At 37.2% G+C, this 26,789-nt stretch overlaps 1 protein-coding gene across 3 annotated transcripts; it reads right to left on the bottom strand.

Annotated features, from left to right (window-relative positions):
- Window positions 1-1,222: 1,222 nt before the first annotated feature.
- DHX29 (DExH-box helicase 29) lies at window positions 1,223-26,604 on the bottom strand. 3 transcript variants are annotated; one of them, XM_067316670.1, is made up of 27 exons: window positions 26,415-26,604; window positions 24,281-24,357; window positions 23,302-23,415; window positions 22,607-22,736; window positions 22,070-22,233; window positions 21,216-21,341; window positions 20,622-20,748; window positions 20,192-20,347; window positions 19,400-19,565; window positions 18,132-18,255; window positions 17,135-17,731; window positions 16,142-16,285; window positions 15,871-16,047; window positions 15,101-15,241; window positions 13,972-14,116; window positions 13,630-13,750; window positions 12,563-12,647; window positions 11,412-11,500; window positions 10,694-10,822; window positions 9,750-9,825; window positions 8,827-9,051; window positions 7,822-7,958; window positions 7,077-7,170; window positions 6,068-6,370; window positions 4,453-4,584; window positions 2,510-2,606; window positions 1,223-1,782 (listed from the first exon to the last, which is right to left on the bottom strand). In XM_067316670.1, the coding sequence occupies exons 1-27, from the start codon at window positions 26,602-26,604 to the stop codon at window positions 1,727-1,729; spliced, it is 4,122 nt and encodes a 1,373-aa protein (XP_067172771.1). In that variant the 3' UTR covers window positions 1,223-1,726. The 3 variants fall into 3 exon arrangements, with proteins under 3 accessions (XP_067172771.1, XP_067172772.1, XP_067172773.1); XM_067316671.1 differs by lacking the exon at window positions 1,223-1,782 and having other exon boundaries at window positions 2,518-2,606; window positions 4,453-4,505; XM_067316672.1 differs by lacking the exons at window positions 1,223-1,782; window positions 6,068-6,370 and having other exon boundaries at window positions 2,518-2,606; window positions 4,453-4,505.
- Between the last annotated feature and the right edge of the window lie 185 nt (window positions 26,605-26,789).

Here is a 26,789-nt window from a genome sequence, read left to right as displayed (position 1 = left end):
GGGATAAAAGGAGCCAGTTGCAGGTAAGCACACTCCTAGTCAGTATGCTTGTCTGAGCCCCACACCTGATCACAGCAGTCTACACTATCTTCTTAAGACCTTAACTTCTGTGTAACCTCCCTCTCTATCCCATGCACAAGTGCTGCAAGGTCTAAGTGCCAGCAACTGGAGAATGGGCTGCAGGCCACAGGGCCCAGGGCTCTAGGTGCCAGCAACTGGAGGAACCAGGGCACAAGAGAGGTCTGGATGCCAGCAACTGGAGAAGGGACCATGGGCCACTGGGCCCATAGGCCTGGGTGCCAGCAACTGGAGAGAGCAGGTGCATGCTACAAGGCCTAAGTGCCAGCTGCTGGAGAAGGGGCTGCAGGTCACAGGGCCCCATAGGTCTACGTGGCAGCAACTGGAGTTGCTGGGGTGTATGTGCTTGTGCAAGAGGTCCACAGGCTACAACGAGAAAGACGTGTGTATATATTTCCCCAGTGAATTTAATCCTGCATGCACATACGTGTTAAATTGCTAGCAAACTCCAGGCAGGATTATCCCATATGGAAGAGACCCACACTTGGAAAGACTCAAGATCTGAGTCAGTAGCTGGGTAAGTGGCCCAGGGGCTAAGCCTGGACATTAGACAAACTGCTAATATTCAAGGGATCCGTGATTGCAGGTGGAACAAGTATGTGAGTTTTGCTAGTGAACATCAAACGGGATTAGCAGGCAAGGAGGAAGAGACTTGCATCTCAGATAAGTAGGCCCAGGGTCCAGGCATGGGTATTAGTGCCATACTGATGATATACGAGGGAACTGTAAACTTGTGAACATGGGGAGTGAGGGCATAGGTGTTTTGAGCTAGTGAACTTCAATCATATTCAGCCAGAGAGAAGGAACAAGACTTGGCTATCTGTAAGTTCTGATTTATGAGAGTTGTGATAGTGTTATACATGGGTGATGCTAAAGGCAGTGGTAGTCTGTATGGCTGGCCACGCTGGTATCCTCTGTGTGCGCGTCCATCTGTCTGCCTGGAACACGTATTCAGCCTTGCTACTGGCCAAACCTGTAAATGGAGACAGCAGCAGCTGCATCCATCCCATCGGGACAGAGAAGCCTCCTGGGTTTTTAAAGAGTGCACCTGGCACCAGGAAGGAAGAATGCCCAGGTTCCAGAGTTTACTGATTTGGCAGCTCCAATGACACCCTTAAACTATACAGAAGAATATAGACATATGTAAGATGTATTGCTTTAATAATGCAAATTCATAGCTCAAAAGAATTAGCACTTAGGAAATCCACGGGGTTTTTTTTGTTTTTGTTTTTGTTTTAAGTTTGTCTTCTGTTTGCAGATATCCAATGAAATACCACTCCACAGAGATTTGGGACCCAATCTTGAATTATTAGTACAGTCTGCATCACCAGTAATGGCATAATTACCACATTAAATGGAAACAAAGAAAAATATAAAAATGACCGTGTCCTGTTCTAAAGACAAACTGTTTTGTCTGCATCATTAGTATGCTCAAACAAATGGCACCAGGTGTATTGTAATGGCTAAACATATTCAATGTGCACCTTTAAAAGTTACCCAGAAAGGTAAGTTTTATGCAAAACCATGCAGTCTTCCCCAGTCATGGCTGGTATCAACAACATTAAGTGTTTAAGTATTTTCAGTTAAAGTTGGAGTGCATATTTCCCCCGCCATTACTGAAGCTCTGGTTTGTTACTGATTTTCAGTTTCAGTTACCATTCTCTGTTTTTATCAGTTCTTTGATGATGTGTAAAACCTTGTCATCTAGGAAAGAAAACACAAACATGACAATGAGTGGAAAAGAATGAGTTTAAAATCTATTCCAAAACCAAAAAAAACAACCCTCACTGAAGATGACTCTAAAACTTAAAAAATAGACTATCTGTGGAACAAATAAACAATATATCCATAATACGTGACTATTTTTTTTATACACTTTTTAAGGAGTTGATTGTGTCTATTTCAATATTTCACAGAAGAGATGAAGAAAATGAAGGGCATAGCCACAGATGCATTAGCCTACTGGAACTCATATTATTCCTTCCCCATCTACAATATTCTTCCGAGTTTCCAGTGTGAAGAGTCTAGATTATGCTTCTCTATCCCTTAACTTTGGGGGCCAAGATGCAATTCCCCATGACTACCTTACGCTGTGAGACAACTCATGCAACACTTGAAATTCATCCATGCTTAAGAAGTTCATCACACACACAATGTTATTTCTGTTTTAAGAAATGCACCTTACCATTACTATCACTACCGTGAAAACTGTTATCAGGCATATCTTTAAATCAGCATTTGTGCAGATCCTCATACATTTCTACAGAATATATGTAGGATCAGTAATGACTTTTTGGGTGTCTCTAAAGATAACAGTTATATTCAAGTTATACTAAACCCTTTTGGGCAAGGATGCAATGTACTAATACTTTCTCAGGTTTGCCACAAGGTTTATATAGCAAATTTTTATGCCAGTAGTCTAAAAGAGTACCTTCGAGAGACATTTTAGGATTCTCAAGCTTCTTCTTTAGAACAGACTCTATGAGAACTCTCAGTTGTTTGAAAATTACTGCAATCTTCACAGGAGCCTGTAAAGAACAGAGAAGACAAACATTCGCATTATTCTCAAAGACATTTTGTACCGAAATACAGATTAAAAGATTACCTTGCATATAAAAAGAAATTCCTGCAAACATCATGCATATGCTTAATTTTAAGCACACAGAGAGCATACTCATGAAATTACTGGGCTTACATTATACCCCCTTATCTTTAAGCACCTTTTCTTTGTAGCATCACAGGCTAAAAGAACAGCAGCTCAGAAGAGTAACTCAAAACATTCACACACAGATCCTAAACAACCAGCATATAGTGAAATTATTAGACATAAGTCAACTGATACCCTCCTTACTCAAAATGTTTATATATGTGTGTATATATATATATATACACACACACACATATATATATAAAAAAAACAGAAAAAACAAATTAATTTGTATTTAAGGACAGCCTAGATATATTTTTTTAAACCAGTATAGTTGGCACTTCTGTTGTCCATTCCTCCACTGCTTATTAACTATATTCTAGTTCCTATTGTATGGGAAGTGGGTCTCACAGAAATTGATAGGTAGGGCCCAACAAGTGGTAGAAGACAAATCTGAATCCAATCTTTATCAGTTATATCTGAAACAAAACATCTACACCTCTGTCCTGCCTCTCAGGAAGGTCTCTCTGGTCCCCTGAGAAAGCAACTGCAAACCTCCCCTAAACCTTGCTAGCCTTTCTGATATCTAAAGATGGAACCTTCCCTCTCCTTCCCTCCCTCTTGTAATCTCTGTTCCAGTCATATACTTCCTGTGGTAGAAACAGCAGCAAAAAACAGCCATAAAATGCAACGTATATTCTGCTTAGCATCTCAGTTAAAAAATAACCACACCATTATGAAACATATTACAAGATGTAATGTGCCCTGCAAGTGGACAACCTGTGGCCACCCAAAGACCATAAAGAATTCTCCCACAAACACACAGGAAAGCTGATTTTTAAAATTCTGGATGTACATGATAACTGCTGAATTCAGTTGAATGACTGTTTGCTTGCATCAGCATTTGGGTATATAATTTTTACTTTACAGAATGCAGAAAAATTAAAATAATTTGTAGTTTGTACTCTTCCTGGAGTGTAACATAGGGCCCACAGAAGACGAGAAAACTAACCAAGTAGCTTGTAGACTGGCAAAAGCCAATTCTGCCATTTTACAGACTCTACATAAGATTTTGGCATATGCCTAGTTTTAATTTTGACTAAGAAAATATACTAAGAAAGAGTTCTCAGTTCTCCCCTTTCCAAAGAAACCCTTTTTGTTAAACAAACAAACAAAAAAAACCCACCACATACCCCCCCACAAAAAATACCCGAAACCAAGAAATACCTTCCCCCCCATCCCAAAACCAACACACACAAGAGAATCCAAACCCAAACAGTATTTTCCATTTAGATTTTTTTTCCCCCAAGTAACTCCATTTGGGTTACAAAGCAAAAAATATTTTAAAGATAAATAGGTTCCTACATGCTTATAAGAGTGTAGCAGAGAGTTAAGTTAGTACACTCATCTGCTTTCAGTACCAGCTCTACAAAAAAACCCTACAATTTAGTTTAAATTTATTTCCAATAATAGTTTTTCTGAAAGCACACTGACTTTCTTCATGAAGAAAGATGGAACTGATTTGTTACAAGTCACACATTACTAAACTATTCTTTCAAGTGTAATTGGCTAAAATTTCATCACATGCTTACCAGGTTTCCCACCATTTCCATTAATTATATACCTGGGATGAAGGTGGGAGAGAATGTTCTGAAACAAACTTGTACATCAACTCTGTAACAAAAAAGTCAGTGAAACCGCAAAAGGTTATTACTACCCCAACGCACCTGAAAATGGATCCAGCCATCCACAGATAGGAGACGCTCTCGATGCTGGACTTCTATATCCCCACCAAAAAGCAAAATGGGAAAGGGGGAAATTAAAGTGGTCTCTCTCAAGTACACCTTAGCGTACCTCACCTGCATATAAAACAAACACAAACATTAAAAAAGCCCCCAAACCTACAACACCAAATCTGAATGCTAGTTTTAAAAGCAAGAGCTATACTTTTTTTTTTTTTTTTTTTCTTCCCTTTTAAGCTCTGATCCACACAATCCATTGTAGAGAGAACAGCTGGCGGCCAACTGTCTGCCCTACACCAGGTGCAAGATGCACAGCATTTAGACCTCTTAAGAGGCAGGCTTAGGTGCTACTAGCAAATTATCGAAGGTCACAACTATGCTCTTGTTTAAATTTAAACAGAAAGATAATGTCAGTCCAGTGCTTCTAGTGGTAACTAGAGATCAAAATTAGTAAACCTACTGAAGGAAAAGGCAGGTAGAACTCTTCCATTAGATATTCTTCTTGGCACCAACTAGCTTGTCAATATATATACATATACAATACATATGTCAATATACATACATGCTTGCACATGCATACACACGTGTGTGCACACATACATAAGAGTGTAAGTTATGGACTAGACTCAGCACATGCTACTTCTAGGTCTGTGAGAAGCCACAAAACCAGAGCAAATGGGATGGGAGAGGAAAGGAACCAAAAATTCTTTCTCCTGGTAACAAAGTCATCTGTAGATCTGTCTCGATTTACAGAGAGGGATGCACTTGAGCTTTACCCTGTATCTTTACATAGAAAAAGCAAGCTTTGTTCCACTGCTCATGGTATAACTTATTTACCTTAGCTGCTGTCCTCCCTTTAGACTAAGGTTCTTGGGGGCCTGGAATTTTTTCAACTCTTTGAAATAATGCTATCGCTTCATATGCATTAAGAACCATAACGTAATCTCCTGCTCTTTTAAAGTTGGCTGTTAAGCAACTCCTGTCACATTTTTGTTGTACCAGAAGTTTATCTGTCTAAATATAAACACTTGGCTTTAGAAAAGAGTTAATGAAGTTTGGAGTAGGGAGGAGGAGAAAAGTGACAAAAATGAAGCTCAGTTATGAAGTTCAGCAGTCAATCACAGAATTGGGTATTTATGCATTTTAAGTTATTACTGGGGATATGAGAGGGCCTGTACTAAGTTTCAAAACATTAGAGCCTGCTTAGAACAGTTAAGAGGCAAAGAAAATGAACACTTTAAAGGGTTACTACTACACAAGTGCGTATATCACTGAGTAAGAGTAATCATCTTTAAAATCAATAGCACTATATCAAAAAAAGTCAATGCTACCATGAAGTTAAATGACAGAGAAAGGTACTTTATGATGAAACTGGTAGCTATAAATAAAACAGATTTGTCAACCTTAACTTCTAGGCAAAATTTCTCTGTGCTCTCTTCAGCACTCAAATGACCCATTTTTATTGGCTTTAGGACATAAGATATTAAGACCTTTTAAGAAGTTGTTGTATATTAGTTTAACACTAGAGACATAATGCCACTATCAATTCCATTCACAATTTTCACTTAGTTATCCCTTTGATATAGAGTCATAGGCTTACCTTCTCCTGGTAAAGAAGCCATCCATATATCTGTAAGTCTCGATTTACAGAGGAGGGATGCACTTGTGCTTTACCCTGAGCAGTTTCTACCATGCATGCCAGCTTCTCTGTGATATCCACAGACTTTGTGTATATTATTTTTCCTACATTGTCATACAGGCCCGCAGTCAACACAGCTTTAAGAAGAGCTATTTCCTCAAGAGAAGGGGATTGTGTAGCTCCATTTCCATCCCATCCATGTTGAGCTGTCGGTGCTGTGAAGCCTGCTGCTCTGACCACCCTTATGAGTTCTTGCTTCACATCCTGAATAGTAAGATATTAGTAAAACTCTGAACTAAAAAGGTACATACTCCAGTCCCATCAGCAGGCAATAGCACTCTAAGGGAAAACCCTCTCACTTAAAAACACCTGTCCGTTTGCAACCATCTTGGCATATTGGGCGTTTCTGAGGTAAACATATGGAATACAGAATTAGATATATACTAAATGGGCTGCAAATTCCAGATCTCCCAGCTGTAGTTAAAAACAAAAAAAGCCAAACAACCAAAAACCACACACACAAAACAAAGAACCCCAAAAGACTCCCACACATAATACACCCCAAAAAAGACAATGCATTTGCATGAAGCATCTGCTCCTGCCAAGAGCTCAGTTATTCAAACTTAACTAGGAAAAACTGATTAGAATATTTTCTCACCAAAAAAAGTTTATTTAAGTAAGATTCTGGCTCATCTTTCAAACTACTTTCAAACACACCTACTTTTTGATATCAAGAATGACACAATTTAACTATGCCTTTTAATTTACAAGTTTTGTTTCTCTGGTGGAAGTAAGGACTATCTTCTCCAATGCAAGTGACTGCAAAAATGCATATCAACTAAGCATGCATATCAAAGAACATAAGTGGAGACAAAGCTATGGTATACCACCACTTTAAAAGGGCAGGACATTTTCAGAGGGAAATTTTAATAGATGTGTTTTGATTGCAGAGTATAATTATATGCTTTACCTCCAGAGTTAATAGCGAAGTCCTGTTAAGGAAATTTCTTCTGCAATAAGTCATTTCAGCACGATATCCTCCTTCTTGTCGAGCCTTTTTCCACCTAAGGGAAAAAAATATTTCTGTTTTATTACAGCAAAAAGAATCATATCAAGAGCATAATAATACAAAAGTAGTAATAAGTTAAAATACTGTGTTTTGCTCAGCATCTTCCACTCAAAACCAGAATTAACTGGTTTTAATGAAGAACACCACTGTTGCTCTACTAGCATTCAGGAAAGCGTACCTGTAACAAATTTGACAGATACTAACAAAAACACAAAGGCAATTTTCTCTTCTAAAAATTACATATACTTATATCTTGATAGTTTAAGTGAAAATCAGTCGTGATTTTTGAGTCTTAGGGATATCGTCCTAATCAAAGAAATTATGTATATCTTATATATTTTGTAATATTTGTACTTTATAAAATATAAAATATTCAGGTCAGCATAGCACAGATAGCAAAAGAAATATTTTAAACACTAGGATAAACAGAAGCAAACCTTTATACATATGCAAGGCTAAGTACTAAGTGAGCCATCCTTTTGTAGTACAATATTTGTAAATCTGGTGTCATTCTGAAGGGAAAAACTTCAGATACAAGCAATTCAAGAGAAGATATTTAATAAGGACTCTAAGAAAACAACACCACTTACAAAATGTTAAAGACTCTATCTGTATTTAGGTATCAGGACAAGAGAATATTACTTACCCAAGATAGGCATTGTAGATTGTTATATGGTCTGAAATTGCCACTGCTAGAGATGATTTTGCAAGATCTGCTTCATCTTTTCGACCAATTGGTGTAGTAAACGGGGATTTTTCTGTCATAACAGCAGCCAAAGTTGCCTGCAATTAATAAAGTATACATAATTCTTAAGAAGAGTATTTTATTAAAAATCAACTTACAGTTTTCTCATACAGATAGCTTTAAATTTTCTTTTACAGCAATATTCATGATACTTTATTTTGTCCTTCATTAAGTCTCAAGGAAGACTGATTACCTTGAAAATTTACTATGCAAAATTCAAAATTTACTTAAAGGTACTGCTTATATACTGCCTCACAATACATTGATGAAAAGTGCTTTCCAGCAATTTACTGAATCTCAAAACTCATACAAAACAGTTTGCCAAATGACAGAGAAACACCCAATAAGATACAGTGTAGGGTCAAAAGATTAAGTAATTGCTTTAGATCACACCAAATTAGCAGGAGAAATTAAGAAAATGAAGAATGTTAATTTTCAGTTTTTAGCAGCTAATATATCTATGCCTCCTCCTAATATGCAGTAATTTAGGATGAGGTAAAAACGTAAGATATGTTACAGTCTTCACATAGGTTACCATGTCAATTAATTTGCAGTAGCTTTCCATCAGCATGTTCTTTGCCCATACCACGTGCAAGGTAACCCAGACTGGCCTAACCCACATGTAAGAGGGCTCTTCCCACAAATGTCATGCTCCCTGGTTAACAGATAGATTTGGACACCAAAGTCTGACCATTCTCTTGTGAGTGGTACCCACGAGCTTGAGAACAGTCATACTATTCTCTCCTCCATGATAACCACCTTAAAATTCATGCGTCTTAACTTCTTACATCATCCTTTCAAAACATCATGTTGCAAGAAAACAGATTAATCTTAGAGTTGACTGTTTCTATACTATTAATCTTTTAAAAATATTTAAGTAAAAGATGGCAATATTTCTTTACTCACCACAGGATCCAAGCAGCCAAATATAGCACCAAATATAAGCATTTTGCCAATTTTAACATTGACAGGAAGGGCTGCAAGGTGCTGGCCCAGTGGAGTCAGTTTGGGCTCACTTAATTGACAAGCCCCAATCTTCCTTAACAAGTTCATTGCATTACTGATTACTTGCAGCTGTGGTGGGTCTAATGCTTTGGAAAGGAAATCTTCAGGAGAGCCAAGATTGCATTTCTGTGGATTGAATGGGCATATATTTCAATATAAAGCCTGTTATACTGGAAATTAGCTAAGAACAAATACAACAAACTTTTACAGTAGCTACAAAAGAAACTTGAAAGCACTATTTTTGCATCCAAAAGCACACATTCCTCTCCCTCTAAACCAGCCCCTCGGTCCCCAGAACGCAGAGGCCTTCCACATTAGGTGAACATAACTTATTGTTCAGAAGGGCTTAGTATGGCATGAGACTGATCCCAGAAGTGTATTACCAGTGGCCATACATGAGCAGGAGCCTCCGTGACAGATCTGCTGAGATGGAGTTAGCTTACAAATAGCTTACAAATGCCTTGCAATCCTTGAATGATCCTTGAATGAAGAAGGGGGAAATACCATCCTTCTGCAATAGTTTTCCTGTATATCCATGTATATCCTACTCACTCAGAATACTGGGGGAGTGGCAGGGAAATGCTTCTTTAAGCAGAAAGAAGTTTGAAGAACATTTAACTCCGAGTTGGAATTGCCATTCAGAGTTGAATTAGAATAGTATAGTAAGCTGTCTCACTCAGCAGCATGCTCTGGATTTTGCAAGACACATAGGCCCTGGATTCCTCACTGCAGGGAGAAACCCCACTAGCTGCACTGGATTAGGGAGGACCTAGCACATCTTTTTAGCTAACAAGGTCAGGATAATTTTAAAAGCAAAACCATACCATAATATGAAGGCATAATTCTTCCAAAGGCACGCGTAGTATTTCTGGAACAGAATATTCCATGAAACTTTCAAACCTGTAACATCAAAAAAAATAGGAGAATCATGGATAGTCAATCTAATGTCAAGTCAAGTTATAACTTCAGGTTTCACATGCTCATTTTTTGCAGGAGGAGCATGTGTTTTACTGCAGGTAGAATGCTTGTCCTTTGAGTTAAGGTGCATGTGGTAGTTTGGAAGGCAGGGTTTTAGTGAACAGAAAGGTAATAGGGCATTTATTTTCAAAACAAATACTAAAGATGCATAGCTCTGGAACTGGAAGTTTTGCATGTGGCTAAAATGCATACTTCACTGGTCATTTTAAAATATTTGCTTTGAGATAAAGTTAAGGTCAGAGTAGCTTCAGTCAGAAGCAGAAGAATCTTGTTCTTCAATTTTTAGTATTACACTGCAGTGACACGAACTACAAGTCTTCTGTGCTGTATAAGTTGATCTTTTACCATCCCTAATTCAGAGTTACCACTTCAGGAAAGTATAAATTTGTGTGTTAAGATGAAAACCTCAAAGTTCAGGAGGTAACATTTGTGTATATTGTATGCCAGGGCAACAGATGTTGTTAAAAACAGATTTTCCACAGTGCTGCTACTTTTTTTTTTTTTTCATCCCCCAAAACGAAAAGAAATTGTTTGAAAACCTTTATATCAGAGAGGTGTTAAGAATACAGTGCATATTTTTAAAAAGTCAAGAAATGCCATGATTAGGACTAATATAGCACTATTTATTCATAAGATACTCGAAGTATATATATATGAGTTGGATCTTTCTAGTTTGCAGTAACTAAATTAAATTTCAACAAGATTCCATGGTTGGTTTTTTTTTTTTCATACAATGAAAACCAGGATATTTAAGTGATTTATAAAAGCTAGCTAACCAAGTTCACGGTACCTGTCTCTTGTGTACATTCGGAAGCAGAATCCATCCCTAACGCGCCCAGCTCTTCCTTGTCGCTGCAGAGCACTAGCTTTACTAACAAAAGTCTCCTCCAGGGAACTCATTTGACTGCTTTCATGATACCTTAAAAATTGTAAAGTAAGTGCATATTCAGCTTTCAGAATTAAAATTCTAATGCATAGTTAATACCTATCTAAAAATATCTGTACATCTAGAATACCTAAATAATATTTGTTTGAAGATATTACGTTTAGCTTTGAAAATTAGGCACACCTGGTGGAAGCTGTACATCATAAAATCTTGGGTACAAATTGATTAAGGTGTAAAAATTGGAAAGGGAAGGAATTATTAGTTCAAGTCCATCTCCCAGCCCACTCAGAATTGTTCTTCTAACACATTTTACAGAGCTTCACACATTTAAAACAGACGAAAAATAACTCCTTAAAACCGAGATAAGAAGGATCTACTTCACTTTCAAATGAGTACTTAGCCATGACACTCCATATATATGAACAGCTCCCCTTGTTCTTTACATCATCTGAAAGAAGACTCCTCCCAAACTTGTACCTAAATTGCAAGCCATTTGATGAGTTCAGTACATTTCTTGTCCAGAAATACAGATTAGGAAAGATGCTACAAATATCTTGCAGTGCCAACCTCCACATATTCACAGTAATCACAGTATAACTTATGAAAAAAATCAAGCTCTTACCTGTTTTCTTTCGTCCTCCCAGTATCAATTACAAAGACAACATCTGGTATTGTAATGCCTGTCTCTGCTATATTGGTTGCCAAAACAATCTGAAATGAAGTAACATAACATAAAAGAATTATGGAATGTTTGTCTCATAATTTTCATCCTTTTAGTTGATATTTGGAATAATTTTGGTAAAAACTGTAATTATAATCACAGAATCACAGAATGGTTGAGGCTGGAACTCTTTGGTTGATCTCTGTAGAGATCACTGAAGTCCAATCTGCCCTGCTCAAGCAGGGTCACCTAAAGCAGGTTGCCCAGGACCCTGTCCAGATGCCTTTTGAATATCTCCAAGGATGGAGACTCCACAACCTCTCTGGGCAATCTGTTCCAAAATAAAATACAGTATTACTAAAATATTATTATATAATACTCTATTACACACTACAGTTTATAATATCTACATTATTTATAATATATACAGTATACACTAATATATACTATATAATTAACATACTACATAATATTTATGCTAAATGTTATATACAATATAAATATTCTAAATAATAACATAATATTAAATATTGTCACACTATAAATAAAAATTATTTTGGTAAAGTGTTTCACAGAAATATTTTCATTAATAATCTGACAAAGCATTAAAAACAACTGCAGTTGTAGAATGGTTTAGTCCTCCCCAGTTACTGAGGAATCATGAGTTAAGTGAGAATTTCACATGCTTTTAGTTTTACTTTTTGTTTTATAATCTATCAAAATTGCTAGCTAGTATTTGCCAAAACTGGTCAACTTTTAATTGAATTGTTTGGCAGTAAGTGAAATACTATTTGCTAGATAAAAGCTATAATTACCTAGTTAAAACAGTTTTAATAAAGGAAAGCAACAATCAGAAAAAGTTCTTAGAAAAACATTAGTTTTAATAGTTTGCCCAATTACTTTCAAGGTTTTCACAACATGCCAACTTCTATCTGTTAGTGAGCACCAAGCTAGAAGAATTCTTTTCAGTAAGAAAATTTCAGGAATAACTGGTTGTTGTGTAATTCTGTAGGATTTAATTTTAAAAGCATTCACAGTTGCACCTTCCCTCCCCCCAACTTTTTTTTTGTCATCTTTCAGTGGTGAACTTTGCCTTTCTAAATGCATCATACCTTTCTAATGCCAAGAGGAGGTATTGTAAATGCAGCTGCTTGATCTTGAGTTGAAAGAACAGAATGCAAAGCTATCAGCCTGTGCCTAGAAAGAGAAATTACACTAATCAGTATGTACATTATGATACACTATGAATGAGATCAGAATGATGATGGCATGACGGAGAAAGAAGCTAAAATGAACACTGGAAAGAGTAAAACTTTGTACAATTAGGTATGAAAATTATCTTCAGCATTTTATTAAGATATCAAGAAAGGATAACATTGTTAACACCATTATTTCATAGGGCTGTTAATCCTATTTGGCAACAGGGCAGCAAAATCACTACTATTGTATAACTCTAGGTTAGTTTACATTGATAACATAGCAAAAAAGGGAACTAGGTGTCCGTGAACCTGAGTTCTTCACATTATGCTTCCAAGATAAGGGCCATGACTGAAACTGTGTACAGAACTATAAGCACAGGCAAATTTCGGCCTTATAAAGCCCTTCAGAGAAGAGACAGACACGGAGACTTGGACTTTCCTTCTCCTTCAGTTCTAGACCTTGACACCTAAGTCCATCTTATGAACCTTTAAAATTTGACTGCGTATGTTCTTTCCATGTCATGGTATTGCTAACTTGTAGTTAGCTGTAAAAAAATTTGAAAAACTGTCCACCACTGTAACTCTATGCTGGTTCTCTTGGTAGATTACTGTCTCTGGATCTCTTAAGAAGTAGCCATTTCCATGCATACAGTAAACTGGAGAAAACTGTCTCAGATACAACAGCTTCTATATCTTAAGAAGTAAAAATGAAGTAGTCGAGTGCTTTGTGATTATGTAAGTTTGTTCAAAAGTGGCATCAAAAGAAAAAGATGCAGTTACAACTGTACAAGACCTAAGCACTTGTCATTTTTGCTTATATCATTTTTAGATAATAAATATAGGTTTGTAGTAAAAACAGTTCAGAGGTACAACTTTCAACAATTTCCTTTTGAAAGGATAGCTGGTCTTAAATCCAAGAAGAACATATTCATCAAATTAAGCAATCTAACTTTATAGAAAAAAAAAAAAATCTACATTACCTGTCACACAAGTTAAATCTTCGGTCAGTTGAAATGAGATCATACAGCTGTTGGATATGAGCAAGGCCTGGTAAAAATATCAGCACAGCACCTTCAACATTTTTGAACTGGGGACTTCTATCTGGAAAGTTACAGTATAGACATGTAGTTAAAATAAACATGTATTTGTGAACAGGCTCATCTGAGAACAGGAACTATATCTGGGCCCTGTGGTAAACACCTTTGAGGATGTTTCATATAATAAGAATGAAGTCAAACATCCTTATCAGTAGCAAGCATCAGGAAATAAATTAATCAAAGAGCAGTCTCAAATATGTAAATTTATTATGTAGCAGACTGTACCTAAGTATGCAAGCAACTCCAAAATAAGTTCAAGGTTGATCTTGTAAGGGTTCATATAGAAGATTGCTTGCTGTGTTCGACTGCTATACTTCTCATAGTAAGGAGCCAAATCAATACCAGATCCAGACTGGACTGGGACATACTCCTAAAAAGGAAGAAAAGCAAAAGTCACATCCTCAATGTTTTCTTAGAAATTAAAAGAGAAGGTAAATTTATGTCATTCACTTAAAGGTTCTTAAGATAAAAATTGAGATAAAAACAAAAGAGAGACATTTATGTGATTAACTCCCCACTGAAATCAGCATGAGCTAAGTTTCTAATCACACAAACATCTACATAACCTGTGCATAGGTATCTATTACTGATAAATGACACTCCAGATTAAGAGTCTTTCAAGACTCTTTCAATCTCTTGAGATTTTGGAGTTTAAAAAACTAGTCTCTCCTTTCTTCTCTCCCTTCCCTCTCCAACTAACAACTGCAATGAAAGTTAAGAGATACCTCTGAAGAGCATGTCAGAGCACTGATAGGTGTCTATCCAAAGTATAAACAGCCTAGATGAATAGCCTAAGGAAGATGCCTACAGCTACATAGCATTCTTACTCCCTTCCCTTCAAGGGTTTTAATCTAAAAGCATGTACAGCTGTCACTGCAAAAAGTTCAAGGATTAACTGAGTTCTGGTGACCCAAAAAGCTCTACATAAACTGATCAAACTGTTTTATCAGCATCCCAAGTTGGAGGATCTTAGTTTTGCTAAGGAGGATGTGACTTTGTCTTTTCTGCTCTTAGATTCACAACTAGGGAGAATTCCTCAGGAGAGAACTGAAGTGCTTTTCCCAGCTGCCGCTAATGGATCCACAGCTGGGAATTTGCATGAGAGAAACAACAGACCCCAAAGTGTCAAAAACAGCAAAATCAAGGCAGCTGTGAAGGATTTGAGAGAGACAAACATAAGGCTACTGATTTAATAAGTATTTGGTTTACACTGTATAAGTGCCACTGTGTCTAACTTTTGTTTTGCATTAATTGTTGAAAGAATATTTGATGTTATACAATTCAATCACATTTAATACAAGCAATTAAAAAACCCTCAAATTTTCCAAACCTACACCAGAAATACCTGTTTTACCTGATACTTTGTAGTGCCTCCTCCTTTGCTAGTAACATTTACTGTTATTTCTTCTTCCTCCTCCAAGAACTTCTGGCAATATTCTGAGTCTCTCTCCAGAACATATCCAGTTGCTTCAATTACATCTTCAACATGGAAAATCTATAGTGAAAATTCACAAAAAAAATACAAGGCATGCCAAGGAATAGTCAGCAGCTTTTTTGTTCTTTAAAGGTTATGTACAAAGCTGAATATGGCATCTCCCCTTTTAATGCTGTACTAGATCTTGCATATTTCAACTTGTCAATTCTTCTTATGATCTCTGAAAGCCTGAATTCAGAGCTGCTGTGCGTTTTTGTTAAGGGGCCTCTCTACGTGCTCACTACCATTAGTAGCTTCACCATAGCATACGACATGCATGAGAAACACACAGGAGTGTAATGAGAAAGCTGAAGGGGGGAAAAGTTCTGACACTTCCATTTCCCTTACTGTCTAGGTGGAACAGAGAGAAAGTCAGAACATCACTGTCGTTAGATGGACTGATTTTAAGCAATTTATAAGTCTCTCAGGAAAAAAAAAAAAAATAGTACAACCTTATACTTCAAATCACTAAAGCTATTTTGTATTTTCAAAACTGAAAAAGGATTATGAGTCCTTGAAACACAGATTTAAGATATTTTCTCCTAACTATAGATACATGATATAGCTATATTTACTATAGATAAAAACTAGGAAAATGCGGTATATGTACATACAAAGCATCTAGTATAATCAAAGAAACATTTACCTACCTCAACAGGATAACTCCTCCCTGAGATCCTTAAAATGGGACAGTGAGAGAAATAGCTGGAAAACTTCTCGCTGTCTACAGTAGCACTCATTAAAATCAGATGCAGGTCTGAACGTTTATGCAAGATCTCCCTCAGAATAATTAGCAAGAAATCAGACTGGACACTTCTTTCATGTACCTAGAATTAGAAAAACATAATCTATAGTAAGGCATTAGCACATGTAAAGTCCCAGAACAACTATAATTTCTGCAGAACAGTAAGAGCTGATAACCTCATCTACAATAACATGAGATATACTTGAGAGAAGACCATCTTCTTGAAGTTTCCGAAGCAGAACACCTGTTGTACAGTATAGTAGTTTAGTGGCTTCTCCTGTTCTCGATTCCATACGAATTTGATAACCACACAAGGAATTCTTAAAAAAAAGTAAAATACAATAAAATTATGGAATGGTATTAAAAATACAGTAATAACTTAAAATAGCATACAAGCAAGAGATATGCAAAATGAAATGATATTTAAGCATCGTCAGATTCAGACACTGCACAGGTTGCTAGTTAAACAGTACAGTGAGTTGACTACAGCACTGTTTTTTCCACACATGCATTTTTCTTTGTTAAAAAAGGGAAAATACACTGGAATCTAAAAGCTACAGTTTCTCCAGAGTAGTAAAGAGTTAATAACTTCAGTGTTTTTTCTTCAGTTTTTTTGACAGTCTTCAAACAAAAGTATTTTTGCAATAGAGGTATGGATTCCCTCTAGGGATTTCACATGAATAGACTGCCATAAAACACACAGGATCTTGCTTTTCCTCAAAACACAGAATAACCAAGGTTGGAAGGGACCTCTGGAAGTCATCTGGTTCAATCCCTCACTCAAAGCAGGGCCAAGCTTGAAGTCAGACTGGACTGCTCAGAGCCTTAGAGTGCAGCTTTCAGTATCCCTAGCGATGGAGATTTTACAGTCTCTCTGGGCAAGCTGCTCCAATGCTTGAACATTCCCACCATGAAACTCCCTTGTTCTTAGTCACTCTTTGTAAAGCTTTTAGAAATGCTGTATGGATTCCCAGGGGTCCACAGATGACAATTTGAAAACAAAACAAAAACAAAAACCAGCTGACATTGCAAGATGTCTTTTCCAAAAGAAAAAAAAAACACTAAATATTCAGTTGTATAAGAAATAGTGTTTTCACTTGGACCAAGAATCCAGTTCCCTATAAGTCTAATTGCTTAAGACTAGAAATAAGAATTGAAAAGCATCTTACTTTTCCTCCAGGTCCAGACTCACAGCCCAGCTCTTCACAAACCCGGGTTGCCAGACTCACTGCTGAGATTCTCCGGGGCTGTGTACAAACAATATTACATTTACCTGATCCCTCGTCTAGTAACAAGTCTTCTAACAAGAAATGGGGCACCTGGGTACTTTTCCCACTGCCTGTTTCACCAGCCACAACAACTACTCGATGTTTTTTAAGAGTTTCTACTATCAAATGTCTATGCTTAAACACAGGTAACTCCTGTCGCTCTTTCAGAAGCCTCTGATATCTGGAGGAACTTTGCAGCTTTTTGAATAAAACTCTTGAAGGCTCCAAATCATCTATGTCTGGGGTCTCAAGGGAGAGATTGCTGAAGTCCTCATCAGAAACTAAGTTTTCCCAAGAATCTTCAGGATCCTCAAACACTTTGGGTTGGTTTTCAGACTGCAGCTGCTGCTGTTGTTTGAGTTTATTTAATAATTTAGCAATAAAGTTATCACGAGGTTTGTTGGTTTCTATCTTGTTTTCTTCTTCCTTTTTCTTTTCAATGTCACTCCATTCTAACCAGACATCTCGATAGGTCGGAGGCAGCAACTGATGGACTGACTTTAGAGAGAAAAAGCAGGAAAAAAAAGTTCACTAACATTTTATGTATAAATGAATTTGAGTGGTAAGAGACATGATCAAATGAAATATGGAGCTATTTTTAAGTACAGAACTATGAAAACCGCAATGTCAACATTTACAATACACTTTTTTTTCCTCAATTTGCTTGCATTCTTTCCAACAATGAAAGAACAGTTTTACTACAGAATTCCTTCCTCCCCATAATCTACAACATGTATGTATGATTTTCAGTAAAGACAAATGAATACATAATTAGAGCAAAGAACTGACCTGGAAACATTTTATCAGATCCGTTTTAGAAGTTGGCTGTAAAAATTACAACTAACAAGTGCAAAGGTAGATTCCAGGCTAAGAGCAGCAGTACCAGGGAAAATCTTACCTGTCCCTTGGCTAAGTGATAGAGCGCCAAAGTAGCAGCCAGATGCTGTGCTTGCATACTATCTTCTGTTACAATTGTAGGACACACTGCCATTATATCATCAGATGATTTGGTAACCCTGACCCTTAAAGACAGATTCACACAGGCATTTCTCTTAATTTTGTTTATCAATATAAACAGCATACTTTTTTTGTTAAAATGAAAGAGTGAAATTCAAATAGAGAAACTAAATTAAATAAACTGTTACTCAGTAATATTTTGTAAGTAGAAACAATAAAAACAGTTGTTAAGCTTTGACTAAACAGCAGAAGATTTCAGCAATAAATTTGTGAAATTTCTCTTGTAAATAACATTGTCTATTTTCTTCAAAATAGTGGAAGTATTTATATGCATATAGACCACTGGTAAGGTTGCTTTGGAACAAGGACTAAGTATTTGTGTGTCCATAACTACTCAGCACAGTCTAGGCACTAATATGACAGTTAATAGATACCTGTCAGTTGGACCAGCAGTAATAAGTTTAATACATTCTCAGTTAAACAGTTAGCAATTTCTAACATGGGTTAGGAGACAGACTTTTAATTTCATTTGGTTCCTTCAAAAAGCACTGTGTACTCAGTGAACTGTACTAACGAACTGGGAGACATTTTATGAGATATTTCACGCTGCAATTTACAAACTCCAGGAATAAAATTGCAGTAATTTGCAATGAAGTGTCCATTATATTTGTACATAATAATATTCCATTCTACACCACTATATTCTAGATTCATTTTCTAAAAGAAAAACCGAAAAATTACTTGCACAGCGCTGTATTGGTTATAAGCTTAGGGTAGCTATCATGCAAGTTTCTAACTTCTGCTTTATAAAAAAAAAAAATCCCCCAAAGAGTTTTGGCATTTATATATCTAAATCTCCATATTTTTATATATTACTTTGACTCAGAATACTAGAAGTTAATAATCCAAATTTATCTTACAGAATTGTTTTTAGAATCTTTCATTCAGCAGTACAGAATTAAAAGCTAATAAGCGAATCCCTTCTTTAGCAGCTCTTTCAGCAGAACTTATTCTTTCTAGTGTCCAGCCTAAGCATTACTTTTGCAGAGTTATCCAGAAGGAAATACCTCCCTGTTGGACGAAAAAAGAACTTAAGTTAAGCATGCTACATTTACATATATCTGGATCTACACTACAAAACAGAAGTAGCCAGCATCTATATTTTTAAAGGAACCAACAGAAAATTTAAAGTTCATGGGAAGTACATACCTACATTTCCAGTATCTTCCAACTGGAACTTTTTCAAAAGCAGGATTTGGACTCTTGGGAAAATTTTTCCTGCACCAGTCAATCAAAAATTGTTTTGGTGATTTACCAGTCCAGCTTCGAGCACTGTAATCAAAATTTCTTATATCTAGTGGTTCTTTCTTTTTCACTGTAAGAGTAGAACACCACACATTTTAATTCTCCTAAAACTTTTATTTTACATTCCTTTGATGGTCAGAAAGTTTTAACTTTCTTTCAATTGTATTTTTACCAGAAAGTAGTATTTTCCAAAATGTTCTGCAGTCCTATTAAACAAGCAGAGGGAAAACAGTGGGGCTGATACATTATAGAAATCTGTTTTCCCAAAAGATATCTAGCAGAAAAATAAATTTCAGCATTCCATTTTCTGTCTTTGATTACTCAATTTGAAAACCTTTAACTATTGTCTGGTTATTACTAGACAATATAACAGTTTGAAGATTTACAATGAAAATTGTTTAAGTAGAGAAGAGGGTAAAAATTAATTGAAACAATACAACTTACCTTACAACTATGAAAAAATCAAGATTTTTTTAGACTTGACAATGTGTGGCAGAAATAGCTTTTAATACTATATGTTTTAAAAAATACATATCCTTTAAAGCCAATTTTGCCACTGAAGTAGTCCAGCTGCCCCTTCCTGCAGTTGGAGCTTGATGATTTAGCACTGCAATGCAATAGGACCCACGCAACAGAACTTTGGTATTCAGAATTTGTGGTACACACTGAGTTTGTACTGAACAGTTTCTGACATACCTTTCTCTTCTTTTGCAGCACCCTCAGGTTTTTCAAGCAAGCTCAGATTCAAAGTGGTTTCCTGAGGTAAGGGAGTTTTTTTCTTTTCATTTTGTTGTTGGTTTGAAATCTTTATAGCCAGATTAAATACAGGATGTTCTTCAAGTGCTGCCATTTCTGTCAAAAGCAGATAATACAACTTATTCACACTAATTGCTGAGCATCTGTTCTTTAAAAAGAAGAGATTGGCTATAATTTACATTGAGCACCCAAAAACTGAAGTAGCAAAATGTCACTTCAGAATTTGGCCCACACAAAATGCATAAATTCAGGAAAGTCAGCATTGTTCACAGCCCTCTGAATTGCAAAATCAATTCAATCTGATTCAGAGTCTTCTTTGCATAACAAATATGCAGGCCACAAAAGAAACAGGTCATTTGCATGGTTCTACCTTGCTGAATTCTTCTTATTTTCTCTTGTGCTACCTTCTGGCTTTGCTTATCTTTGTCTTGCTTGGAGAGGCTTGCTTGTTCTTTTGCTTCTGAAAGCTTTGCAGCCAGATGTAAATACCTTTCATTCTATTCCAAATAGAATTATTAATTAGAAATTGAATATTGTATAGTTGCTTTTAATGAACTTCACAATAAAATGTATTTTTTTGTCCTTTATATCAAACTTACACAAAAAAGAAACAATTATTTTTTAAATACATAATGGTTAAAAACCCCCAGACCTTGACAGTCACCTTCCTAGTCTCACTGAGACTTGTTTCAAGAATTTTTTTTTTAATTCTGGCATAATGCATTAAATATTTTAAACCAGTATGAAATATAAGAGAATAACAACTTAGGAAAGGAGATTTCCAACACATTTCCCTCCAGTAGTCTGCAATGATGTAAAATATAAAGACAACATAGGACAGTAGGCCAGCTATTCAACTCCCAATTTTTAACAAGCAGATCCACAACTTGCAGATACACAGTTTTTGCAAGATTTCTTGTTTAAAAAAAAAAAAAGTTAAGATAGTTAAAAAAAACTATCTTACTGGGTCAAACTTCTCTTCATCTGTCTCTTTCATAGACTCATTTTTCTCTTCATCAGTCTGTTGCTCAGCATATTGCAAAATCCATTCCTTCATGCTCACTTCTTTCTCTTTCCCCACATTTTTTTCCTAGGAAGAACAAAGAAAATTAAAAGCAATGGTAACAGTACATAAAAACACCAGTAGCTTTTTAAGTCAGCATTTAGCAACTATTGCTCAAGATATTATATATAAAAACTAAGTTACATGACAGCTCAACAAAACCAATGGAGCAAGCTTCTCCAACCAGGATAAACATCTCTTAATATACTTATATAGCTCTTAATACTACAAGAACTGCAGAAGAAAAGGGAAGAAGAAAAAAAAAGAAAAAAAGAAAAAAACCCCCACCCTTACAAGACATCTTGTGTAAGATTCAATAACCTCAGGAATCAAAATACCAAAGCACAGAGGCAAACTTGCACCCACACAGATCAATAGAAAAGTGCCATCTATAAATAACAGAATGAACTAATTCCAGGAAGAAAAAAAAAAAAAAAAATCAAGCTATGTTAGGATTTGTTTTTCTCTTACTAGCCAAAAGTTACCACAAAAAACAAACCAGAAATAGTCTTTTAGGCTTCACATGAAAAATGCTACCTTCAAATGACTATTCCACTGTAATTAAAATAACGTTTTATCTATCTATATATTTATAACTATATAAAACAAAATTAACTCACATTAATGAAATTATTAAGCACACCATATTTTCAGAAGTCTTACCAGTCTAAAAATGATGCATTGAAGTCCATGCAAGTCTGTATTCTGGAAATCTCTACCCCCCACCACATACAACTTAATATTCTTCTGATTACCTTAGTTTCAGGGCCATTTTCTTTCTTTTCAGGGCCATTTTCTTTCTTTTTGTTATCTGCTAAGCAAGGTGGAGGCTGGCATTGTAGCACAGGAGAAGAAAATTTTGCTCTAGGTTTCTGTTGTTGCTCTTCAAACTGCTGGCTAAAACCTTCAGGCAATGCATCTTCAAAATAAAGAATCCATGTCATAGCATTTGGCACCAAGAATTACTGAAAAAGGTTTTAAGTGCGCTGGGAGCAAACTAAGAAAACCATGAAAGAAACAGCATGCTGAAATAAAGTTAGGCTTTGACATTTACATAAGTCAGTATTTGCTTCTGGACTTTCATAAAACACCGAGTGGAGAAAGAAAAGGGCTACACAACTTCACACACACACAGTCACAAAACCAGTCAGCAGCAAAACTATGCAAAGAACACCATACTGGTCTTAGCGAAACAATGCATTTAATGACTACTATGCAGCACTACCATGTAAGAGTAGCTCCTATTGCTCTTCTGTTAAAAGCTGTAGTCACTCCTCTGTCACCATACTTACCATCTGGAAGGTTTAAACAAAGCCAGTCAAGTGCAGAGTGAAGATCACCTCCATATAAAATTGTATTTTTCATTGCTTCCTCAATGTGCTCAGTCTTAAAAGAGAATCTTTGTAAAGCCATATATACATCCTACAAATAAATGCCAGACAGAAAAAAAATCAGTATTTAATCTAACAATCCAATATAGGCTCATAAACTCATTTCCCACGTATCAGACTAAACAGTATTAAATGGATGTAAACAGCATAAATCCACATATCAGAAGGCAGAGTAGCAAATCTTGTTTTGCATACAAACCTTATAATCATTTTGATTGTAAACATGTATGTATAAATATACAAATGTTCCGGACTTTGAACAGTATGCATATGTTCTAGTTAGAACAATACAACTGGAACTTTCCAGCTATGATACAGAGACAAAAATGTAGGAAGCAAAACACACAAAACATTCAATTTTTGGAAAGTAAAGTTCTATTCCTGTATCCTGTTTGAAGACTCCGATTTTGGTTACTGAACACATAAGAAACATCTTTCCTAATAAGCATGCTCATTTATTTCACTGGCTAATCATTAATGTAGTTACTGGAAAGCATGGTACAGCAGCTTGTACTACATGCCAAAGTATAAATGACAAGAAAGAAACTATTTATTCTAAATAAACAACAGTCAGAGGAAAATATTTTAAATTCTACCTGTAGTTTCTTAGCAGTAAGTCTTTTGGAAATCATTCCTTTGTCATCATTTTGTTTTTTATGCTCATTGATTACACCAATAATCCTTTTCTCCAAATTACTGTTAATCATTACCTGCATAAAGAAAATTAGTCAATACAAAGTAAAATTTTACAAATTTTAGGACATATCTATTCTTTTGCCTAAAGAAATGAGAATCCAGAAACTTCTCTGCCATTCAAACCTCCACTCTTCCAGTTTTCCTTAAGTGTGGTAATCCTTTCTTATGAAAGGGGCAGATTCTTTTTTTTTTTTTTTTAAGTTGTACACTTCTACCTGAAATGGAAGAATTCGTTTCCTATTACAGGAAAGGCCTGTGTACATCTTCAAGAAATATAGTATGTCAAAAGAAATAAAAGAAAATTTTCTGCTGGAAACAACAGGGCCTCTCTTCTCAGCTTACAAGAACTAGTACAAAATAATTTGACCATCAAGATACAACCTGTGACACAGTTCTTCCTATCTGACTTAAAAAAAATTTTTCAAAAAATTCAGCCATAATAATTTCATTATTTTTAACATTGCTAAGATATGAACCAAACTCTGGTTGCCCTGAAGTTGTGTAATTAAAGAAATTAGTCCCTGTATGCAGGTAATAAAAAAGTCACATTGTGTTCTTGCTTTGAGAAGAAAAACAATCTATATGCATAAGAAAAGCCCAAACCTAAGTCTTCATAGTCCTACACTTCCTATCACTTATTATTTAAAAATATTAATGTAGATTTTCTCTTATGACAAGTATTAGTTTACACTATTTTTTAAAGTTAAAACCGCAAACTTAAACCCACTAAAAACCCCAAACACCTCAGACTCAGGAGAATCCATGCCTAATACATGAATATATCTGGATAATACAATACATATAACTGAAGAAATATTTACTCAGCTAAAAGTAAGTACTATGAAAAACAAAGCTGTTTTTACCAAGAAGGATACTCACCTTAAGAACAGATTTATCTAGATTTGCAGCAGTAGCACTGGAATCCATTGTTGAACTAAAACTGTAAGTTTTTGGACCTGCAAATTAAAAAAAAAAAAAAAAAAAGCATCAATAATGTAAGCAGAACACAGAGAACATTCTTTACAATATCTAAAGCAGACCCATCATAACGCAGGTTAGTGCAGGCAAACATTATACTCATTTCCAGTAAACAAATGAACATATATAATAACAATAAGAATCATCAACAGTATAGAAAGGCCTTCAAACAAGGAATAGTAAAGAAGGGTATAACTCTGGGCAGATAAAATATAAAATCATGAGTGGCACAACAAGAGGAAATAGGGACTAACTGCTCACTAGCTCTTCCAATACAGGAAGAAGCAGTGCCACATGGGAAAGGTAGAAGCTGGCAGGTTCAAAAGAATTAAAAGCATCCGTTTTTTTTAATGACAAAGTACATAGTCACGTAGCAGAACTCTGCCACGAAGCTGTGGACATCAGAAGTTTACATAGGTCCAAGGGTAAACAGGACAGTTTTCTAGAAAAGAAATCCATTAATTTGGGAGGTTACTGAAAAACAAGACACCACCTAATCTGGCTGAGGAAGTCGCTATGCCACAAACAGGTGGAGGCTGCAAGAGGATACTATGGAAGTATCACTACCTATCTGACCTATTCTTACCTACGTATCTTCTTTTGGTGCCTGTCAAGAAGAGGGTACCGGGTTACGCAGACCTTTGGTCTGACCTGTTATGGTCATTCTTAAATACTTTAATTCAGTAGTTGTTAGTGGAAAAAATATTCATTCACAAAACTATTTATTATCATTAAAGTTGTTTAGCTTTTCACAGCACAGCTTGATTTGGACTGAATATTTTTTGGCATGCACATACCATTTCTGGTACTGCACAGGTAAAAAGAAACCCTTTGAACAACTTCACAGCATTCAGGTCCCTGCAAAACTGGCATGCAATACAACATACAGAATAGCAGTGTTAGCTGCTACCTTCAAATGCACCAGCATGCCATCATGCCAGGTGGGCAGCTTGCCCATGCTGGGCAACCTGCAGAGACACTCCAGAACTGCTCATGCTTAGATCAGGACTAGCAGACAACTGCATTTCAAAAAAAGCTGCTACTTTCGACCAGGAGTTACAAACAGCCGTTAACACTCACCAGCTAATCATTGGTATTTACTGTGCATTTACTGTGTATTTGCTGTGTAGCTCCACAGTACTTAGATTACACTACTTTTCTTTGTGCTTACACTACCTTATTTTTCACCATGGCAGACAACCTGAGAGACAGGCAGCATAGTTTCTAAGAAGAACTGTGAGTTGGATGGTGCCGGGGGAGTGGGAGATATAAGAAATACAAGTATCGGAACCCAAACTTGGAAAAGCACAGAGTGCAGTATGAGTGTCAAGAAGTTTAAAACACAGGGTAATGGTTTGCCAGACTTGATATTAATAAGCTGGAACATCTAATGGTCTGGGCATTACATGATTTGCTTATAGTCTGCAATATGAGTTGTTACCCATGTTATTTGGTATCTGAGCTACTTCTGATAAAGCTGGTTTATTAAAAAGACAGAGCTCACTAGGCTACAGAACGCTAGCCCGAGTTTTAGGCTGCCCTGAGACTAGTCAGCCCTGCTGCTCATCCAACAGGGCTGCACCATCTCCAGCCCTGGAAGCACCCGAGACTTCTGCACGATGCTAGCAGCGTGACATAAAAATGCCCAAATTCACAGTAAGCCTGTTTTGCACACTTACGGAACTAGCACCTATTTCAGCAAAGACCAGTACGAAGGGCTCATCGCTGCGAGAGTGCCACGCCAAACGCACAAGAACTGAATAACTGCACAAGAACTGAAAACAACCTAATAAGACGCGGCGCGGTAACTAAGGCAACACGTATCAGTGCCAACAGGCCTCGCCTGCTCAGGAATTCCCCAGAAGGCGACACGGGCTAAAGCCAGCCCTGCACGGCTCGCTGCTGGCGGCGTTTAACGCGCCTCCCCCGACGCCCCTACGTCCCTCGGCGGACACCCCGCCGGAGCGGCCCCGCCACGGCGGCCGGCTGGGGCACCAGGCCGCCACCGCCGCCGCCCGGGCTCCCCGCCCCGCACCTTGCTTGACGCGAGGCTCCTTGGAGGCCGGCGGCGGCCGCGGCGCCGCTCGGCTGCCCGCCGCCTCCGCAGCAGCGCCGGCCTCGGCGGCGGCGGCCCGAGCGCGGGCGGCGGCGGTGGCGCTGGCGGCGACGGAGGCGGCGTGGGCCGCCCCGCCGCCGCCCCGGTGCTTCTTGTTGCGGCCGCCCATGGCGCCTCCTGCCCGCACGGCACCCGGCCGCCCCCCTCACATCCGGGCACCACGCTCAGCACCCCCCATTGGCCAGCGCCGCCACGCTCGGCGCCGCTCGGCGTCCCCCATTGGCCAGCGCCGCCGCGCGTGAGGGTGCTCGCCCCCCCACCGCCCGGCCTCCAGCCTGTCCGGACAATCAAGTT

The sequence above is a fragment of the Apteryx mantelli genome, chromosome Z (assembly GCF_036417845.1).
Source record: "Apteryx mantelli isolate bAptMan1 chromosome Z, bAptMan1.hap1, whole genome shotgun sequence".
Taxonomy (NCBI): domain Eukaryota; kingdom Metazoa; phylum Chordata; class Aves; order Apterygiformes; family Apterygidae; genus Apteryx; species Apteryx mantelli.
This window is presented reverse-complemented; position numbering and strand designations above follow the sequence as displayed.

What these genes read in the sequence shown, in the direction of transcription:
- DHX29 (XM_067316670.1), bottom strand. Translation starts at nt 26,604, where the DNA reads ATGGGCGGCCGCAACAAGAAGCACCGGGGCGGCGGCGGGGCGGCCCAC. An exon ending in ATGAAGAGAAGTTTGACCCA is followed by an intron (nt 20,749 to 21,215) that starts GTAAGATAGTTT and finishes TATTTGGAATAG; the next exon opens with AATGAAAGGTATTTACATCT. An exon ending in GGAGGAGTTATCCTGTTGAG is followed by an intron (nt 15,242 to 15,870) that starts GTAGGTAAATGT and finishes TTTTCACTATAG; the next exon opens with ATTTTCCATGTTGAAGATGT.